General features: G+C 50.0%; 1 protein-coding gene across 1 annotated transcript in view; it reads left to right on the top strand.

Moving 5' to 3' along the window:
* The window catches only part of stxbp5l (syntaxin binding protein 5L), a gene marked incomplete at both ends in the record, with an annotated part of 156459 nt that overhangs the window by 124856 nt on the left and 24103 nt on the right, over positions 1–7500 (top strand). The window contains one exon of the mRNA XM_080535581.1: positions 6085–6192. Within this exon, the coding sequence (XP_080391707.1) occupies positions 6085–6192 (108 nt within the window). The remainder of the gene's footprint in view (positions 1–6084; positions 6193–7500) is intronic.

The following is a 7500-nucleotide window of genomic DNA, read 5'->3' as shown; positions in this document are numbered from 1 at the left end:
TCAAGTTTAGACCATTGGATGGGCACCAATAGGGCACGTCCTCTCATTTTCGCCACTCAAAATGGCATTTTTGCCACTCAAAAGGGCACTTAAGAGAGACGTTTTTCAACCGTAGCGGTCGACCCCCCCTGCCCCCCCCCTGAGTCCGCCAGTGTCTAGGATACACTCACTACCTGTTGTTCACAGAGCAGGGGCCAGGGACTGTTTTTGAGGTGTGTGTGTGCGTGCGTGTGTCCGTCCGTCCGCCCGTGCGTGTACGTGTGCGAGTGCCCATGGTTTGTGTATGTGTTTGTTAGGGTTGTTCATTTCTCTCTCGCTGTACGGACGTGGCTCTCCCCATGTCCATGGACTCGGTAGGCGGAGCGTGGGGTAAAGGTGGTCTAGTGGATAGTGAGTTGGACTTGTGATCGGAAGGTTGTGAGTTCAAATCCCGCCTGAAACCACACCACTACTAGTGTGCCCTTGAGTAAGGCACTTAGCCCTGAGTTACTCCAGGGGGAATGTCCCTGTAATTCGTAATTGTAAATCGCTTTGGATTAAAAGCGTCTGCTAAAAATGGCAAAATGGCAAAAAAAAAATGGCGTTACATCCCTCTTCAGACCGTCACTATTCTGTTCACCTCTTTGCTAGACAGCGACATGGCCATTAGCCCCCTAAGGTCTACTAGCGTATTCCTAGCAGCATGTCTCAGACATGGAAGCCGTAATCATCAGGTACAGACAGGGGTGGGGAGGGGAAGGTGAGGGGAGGTGGAGGAGAGGAGGAGGAGAGGAGAGGACAGGTAAAGGGAGGGGAGGGGAGGGGAGAGGAGGGAGGGGATGTGAGGGAGGGAGGGGATGGGAGGGAGGGAGGGAGGGAGGGGAGGGAGGGAGGGAGGGAAGGGCAGGGAGGGAGGGAGGCAGGAGGGGAGGGTGTCAACAGGGACCTGTCAGGTCTCTCCCTCTGTCCCGCTGTTTGATGTGTCGCTCCGCTAAGCAGTGTCACCTGTGTGCCGGCACGGGTCACTTCCTGCTGACGAGGCGCCGCGAGGGAACAGGGGAGAGTGTGTGTTTGTGTGTGCGTGTGTGTTTGTGTGTGTGTAAGTGTGTGTTTGTGTGTGTGTGTGTGTGTAAGTGTGTGTGTTTGTGTTTGTGTGTGTGCGTATACGTGTGTGTGTGTGTGTGCGCGCGCATGTGTGTGTATGGGTGTGTATGAGCGCGTGTATGTGCCTGAGAGACTTAGGTCCCATTTGCATGCAGACAGGCAGACAGGCAGACAGACAGACAGACAGACAGGCAGGCAGACAGGCAGACAGGCAGACAGACAGACAGACAGACAGACAGACAGACAGAGATGTCACCGGCGTCTTCTACTTTCACAGGAGAGGCTGGCAGGGATGCACTTGACCCCCCCACACCCTGGCTCATTAGAAAACACTTTGTGTGTCTTTTGGGGAAGAGGAAGAAAGAGGGGGATGAGATGGAGGAGGAAGGGGGGAGGTGAAGGTGGAGGTAGGGGGGGGGGGGGGGGGTGAAGTGTTTGCGAAAGCGCCGGCGTTCAGAAGAAGCCGTGTCGTTCTTGAATGTCACTTCTCCGAGATAAGGACCGACTACGGCGGCTCTCGTTTCGGTGACGTCAATGTTGGACTGTCGTCTGTTTTTCCTTTTTTCCGTTTCTAACAATAGACTGTGGAAGCTCTGGAAGCAGGAGGACAATGGTGCTATTTGGTTTGAATATTTCATGGGTTCATACTTTTGCTTTATTCCCTGTTTGGAGAGACGTATGTCTTTGGAAAACCAATTTGCCCCGAAGCGTCTAAATTATGAATGAACGCAAGTTGTGTAACCTTGTGGTTGCTCTCTCTCTCTCTCTCTCTCTCTCTCTCTCTCTCTCTCTCTCTCTCTCTCTCTCTCTCTCTCTCTCTCTCTCTCTCTCTTTCTCTTTCTCTCTCAGACACACACTCTATCTCTCTTTCTCTTTCTCTCCCTCTTTCTCTCTCCCTCCAACACACACACACACACACACACACACACACACACACACGTGATATAGTAGTGTACCCAGGGGTATAGCTGCCTCATCCTTGACCCTCCACTGTCTCACAGGACCTGCTCTCCCTGTCATGGTCTCCCCTCTGCCCTCCCCCTCTCCCCTGCCCCTCTCTCCCCTCCCCCCCTCTGTCCTCCCCCCTCTCCCCTTCTCTCCTCTCCCCTCTCTCTCCTCCCCCCTCTCTCTCCTCCCCCCTCTCCCCTTCTCTCTTCCCCTCTCCCCCGTCCTGCCATTCCATCCGTCAGCAGGCCTGTAGAAGGCCTCTCGGGTCCTCTATGGAAGATCCTCCTCAACGAAGGACACACACACCACGGCCAGGTTCAACCCCCTGAAGTAGCCATACCGGCGGTGCGCAATTGGCAGGAACGTCAATGTGCAGATTTATAGACCAGGTCACGGTCAGCCTAATCTGTTACCTTCTCTCTATCCTGACTCCTATCGACCATCGAGACGGGGGGAAAGAAGGCAGAGAGGGAGAGAGGGAGGGAAAAGAGTGGAAAGAGAGGGAGGGAAAGAGTGGGGGAGGGGGAGGGGGATAGGGGGAGAGATATTGATGGAAATGTGTTTCACGTCGAGGCAGCATGATACGACAAGGGTGCAGATGAGAGGAAAAAGAGAAGAAGAAGAAGAAATGCTAAGAAAGGGTGGAAGTAGAAGAAGAAGAAGAAGAAGAAGAAGAAGAGGAAGAAGAAGAAGAAGAAGATGACGATGACGGAGGAGTGTTCGTAGGGAAAGAGACCAAAACACATCCAGGTGAAGAGTTGGAGGGGGTGTTAAGGCCGATTTAAAGTTCTGCGTCGAATTTACGTGCGTAGCTTACGTAGCCTCTTACGTAGGTCTCGCACTTTACACTTCTGCGTAGGCCGCGCTGCAATTACACCGTCACATCGCTAGGTGGCAGTGTGTTTTCTATGCCCCTGTGCTGTGCCTCTTCCGGTTAGGAAGCAACGGAGCTCAAAGCTCAAAGCGGCATAATAGCGATATTCTTGTTGTTATGCTTGTTGTAAATAAAAGTTCTATGATGCATTGAAATGACATTAAACTAAGATAATACGATGGTTATCATAATTTTTCAAATCTTTATTAATGAGTAATTACAGAAAAGGTAAATGACATTTCTGTCATGACTTCCGCATTTTGGTCTACGAGAGAGTCGGAATCATTTGTTACCAAGCGGACCAATCACAGAGCTTACGGTTGCGTGGAAACTGACGCATTCTTAAATTTTTGGAGATGTGCACGTCAACCTACGCCGTAGGCAAGGCGGGCCCACGCGGGACTACGCAAGGCTACGGCGTCGATTTTACGCAGAAGTCTAAATCGGCCTTTAGTCTTATGGGGGGGGGGGGGGGGGGGAGTATACAGGAAGGTGGAAAGACAGGATGGAAAATGTAGGACTGAAGCTCTACTCCCAGACCCAGGGTGGCACAGTGTGCTTCATTATCCTCCATCCCTCCATCCCTCCCTCTCTCCATATCTGAGGCCATTAGAGACCTCCTGCTGTCCCTCCCGTCTTCCTGTCCCCCTGTCACACACACTCACACACACACACACACACACTCACACACACACACACACACACACACACACACACACACACACACACCCCAGCTGTGCCCGACGGTGTCCAAACCCAGACCTTGCTGCACACAGCCTATTAACCACCCACCATGTCCCTTATCCGCTCTCTCCTCTCCCCTCTGTGTCAATAAATAGCTCTCCATCCTTATTTGCTCCCTCCCTCCTTCCTTCCCTCCCTCCCTTCCTCCTTCCCCCTCTCTCCCTCCTGCTCACCTCTCTACACAGGGACACCGTCTTTTGTCATTAGAGCTATATAATTGGCCCTTTCCTGGTTTGAAGCTGGCTTCTCCTTCCTTTCTTCTCTCTATCTCTCTCCTCCCTCTCTCTATCTCTCTCTCTCTATCTCTCTCTCTCTCTCTCTCTCTCTCCGTATAACTCTCTGCCTTTGTCTGTTGATCACCTATTTCTTTTTTTTATTTATCACCATCGCTTTCATGCCCCTCATCCTTTTAGTGCTCCCCTCTCTCTCTCTCTGTCTCTCTATATGTCTGTCTCTTTGTGTCTCTCTCTCTCTCTCTCTGTCTCTCTATATGTCTGTCTCTTTGTGTCTCTCTCTCTCTCTCTCTCTCTCTCTCTGTCTCTCTATATGTCTGTCTCTTTGTATCTCTCTCTCTCTATATATATATATATGTCTGTCTCTTTGTGTCTCTCTCTCTCTCTCTCTCTCTGTCTCTCTATATGTCCCTCTCTCTCTCTCTGTCTCTCTATATGTCTGTCTCTCTGTGTCTCTCTCTCTTTCTCTCTCTCTCTTTCTCTTTCTCTCTCTCTCTCTGTCTCTCTCTCTGTCTCTCCATGTCTCTCTCTCTTTCTCTCTCTCTTTCTCTCTCTCTCTCTCTGCCTGTCTCTCTCACTCTCTTTATCTTTCTCTCTCTCTCTCTTTCTCCCTCTCTCTCTCTCTCTCTCTCTCTCTCTCTCTTTGTGTGTGTCTGTGTTGTTAATTTGCCGTGTGTCTGGTGTAGTCTGGCGTTCTGCTGCTGTCTCTCCTCTGCTGTCTCTCCTCTGCTGTCTCTCCTCTGCTGTCTCTCCTCTGCTCGCTGGTCTAACAGGAGGACCAGTCCTGAGGTTTGGCTAATAAGCTGAATTGCCAGTTCTGACCCAACAAGTATATATATATATATATATATATATATATATATATATATATATATATATATATATATATATAGATAGATAGATAGATAGATAGATAGATAGATAGATAGATAGATAGATAGATGGACTTTATTTGTCATTGCTACAGTACAGGTACCAAACAACGAAATTTAGGAGGGGAGGCTCCCCTGGTGTTTAGGAAAGGAAAAAGAAACACATTTTAGAAAAAGCATAGATGCATAAAATCACAAGAAGGTAAGGAGCTGGTTTACATCAATAAAGGCTATGTACACAATCCACTGTACTATACTGCACAGATAGTCAACTAGGGTTGTCATATTGCACAAGAAAGTATTTTTTCACATTATTTTAAAGTGTCACAGTTTGCAGGCTTGACAATGTACATGTTTGTGCCTCAGCACTAGCTGCCATACAATCCGTCCGGACTGTCCTGGGCCCAGAACTTAGGCCTTTTCTGTGTTCAGGGCCTTGACGGGCCTTGATTATATATATATATATATATATATATATATATATATATATATATATATATAAATAGAGGCAGGTCTGGAGAAGAGGTGGAAGGGTGAGAAAGAGGTAGAGGAGGAGGTGAAGAAGAGGTGGAGGAGGAGGGAGAGGTGTCTCTGAACTGGGCTGCTGTTTAAAGTAGAGCCAATATTTCCTACCTGGTGCATAGCCGGTATTTCTGTGAAGTATACCAGGGGGTTTGGATAAAGCCTATACACCCCACCAGCACACCACTTTTCAAACTTTTATAACTCATCAATCCTGTATATTTCTTTCTCCTTCTTTCTCAAGGGCGTTAGTGAGTAGTGTAGTGTGTGGGAGTTGTGTGTTTCAAGTTAGGAGGGAGGGTGCGGTGAGACATGATGTTACCTGCATCTGATATCGATTCCTCAGGAACGGATTCCTCTCTCATCCCGAAGTCTGCTGAGACTGAGAGTTGGCGTGATGGTGTTTTCTTTGCTGTATCTGCAACAGCTCTAGTGTTGTATGAAAGTCATACGTTGTTAACAAAATATAATACAGTACCTCACTGTATAATGATGTATGCTATTTTGGTTGCCGTGGTATTGGTGGTTGTGAGTGGTTTTAGCAGTAGTCGTTAGTAGTAGTAGTAGTAGTAGCTCTTGTAGTAGTTGTGTTTGTGTTTGCATGGCAGTCTTTAGACATGCTCTAATGATTAAACCCCTCCTTCAAATCAACTGTTCTTCTCTTCACTGTATCAACACACCCGTCTCTCTCTCTCCCTGCTCACCAATTCTGTGTGTTCTCTCCCTCCCTCCCTCCCTCCCTCCCTCCCTGACGAAGCTGTCTGTCTGTGTGTGTGTGTGTGTGTTGTGTTGGGTTTTCCTATTCCAGTTCCTTACCCATCCTCCCTTCACAATGACCCCCGCTCCTCCCTGCCAGAGCCCGTGGCCAGCCTGAGGGCCAGCCACTGCAGTCCTGTCTTTTACTTACTGGACAACGGTAAGAAGGAGAGGGACACACCCGCGGAGGAGGGGGACGCTGTCCCTCGTAGAGCTCTGTCTCCCTGGGGGAGTGTGCGTGTGTGTGTGTGGGGGGGGGGGCAAGGAGGGGGGTTGTGGGGGGGTGAGGTGGTGGCGGGAGGGAGGGTGGGGGGTGGATAGGGGGGGATAGGGGGGGTGGTTGGTTTGCAGGGTTCGGGTGAAGTTCAATTGAAATTCACTCGACGCAAGAAGAAGAAGTGAATTGAAATTCAATGCAGTAACTCCGCACAGCAGTAAATACTGTCGGTTCGTTTCTTCAGTTCATGAAATTGAATTTCAGTTTGACTTCTTCGAGTTGATGCGAATCGATATTGAAATCGATCCCTACCCCCGGCTGGTTGTGCGGGTGGGTGGGTAGGGTGGGTCTTGGACGTGCGGCCTTGGGTGGGTCTTGGACGTTGCATGCTTAGCATATGGAGTGCGTTCGTATCCTCGGCTGTCTATTCCGGCTTCTACATTTGTGACCCGTGTGCATCTGTGCGGAAGACTGTCGCCCCACGTTGCATTGTCTCAGCCCCGGCTGTAGGAGGCGCTGTGTTGTCTGTGTGTGTGTGTGTATGTATATGTGTGTGTGTGTGTGTGCTTCTGCATCTTCCATCAGTAGCTCTCTCTGAGGAGGAAGTGAGGGAGGAAAGAGGGAGGAGGGAGGAGAGGAGAGAGGGATACGAGATGGCAGACTCCTCCTCCCTAGCTCTTTGACTCTTCCGTGACTCATCCTCCCGCTGTGTGTGTGTGTGTGTGTGTGTGTGTGTGTCTATCGTGATTTTCATCGTCGGCCTGTTTCCCTCTAAAGACAGCGCTGGTGACTGTTGTCCCTCTCTGAGCTTCATCCGTCTGTCCCACTGACTCTTGTCCGTCCGTCTGTCCGTCTGTCTGTCTGGTGCTTGTTAACTCACACCGCCCCCATCTCTAACCTCCTGTAACGAGCGTCTAACACCACTCACCTTCCACCACGTTCTGTGTCTAACCGCATGGACTCTGTGACGTTGCAGGCTAACACCGTTATGCTGTGTGTACGGCTTCAGCTTTGCCACAGGGAAGTGGTTCCGTCCGTGTGTCCGATTCGCAATAGGCCGCTGTTGTCGTCGTCGACGTGCATGTTGGTCTGATAATCCACACGCCACATCAAATGACACACGTACAGTATAGCTGCCACAGGGCTCAGAAATCACATGGACGTGCGCGCACACACTCACACACGTACACATGCATGAGCGAACATGCACGCGCACATGCACGCACACACACACACACACACACACACACA

The sequence above is a fragment of the Nansenia antarctica genome (assembly GCF_963989245.1).
Source record: "Nansenia antarctica genome assembly, chromosome: 7".
NCBI classification, from domain to species: domain Eukaryota; kingdom Metazoa; phylum Chordata; class Actinopteri; order Argentiniformes; family Microstomatidae; genus Nansenia; species Nansenia antarctica.
The sequence above is the reverse complement of the archived record's forward strand: the minus strand, read 5'-3'. Positions and strand labels throughout refer to the sequence as shown.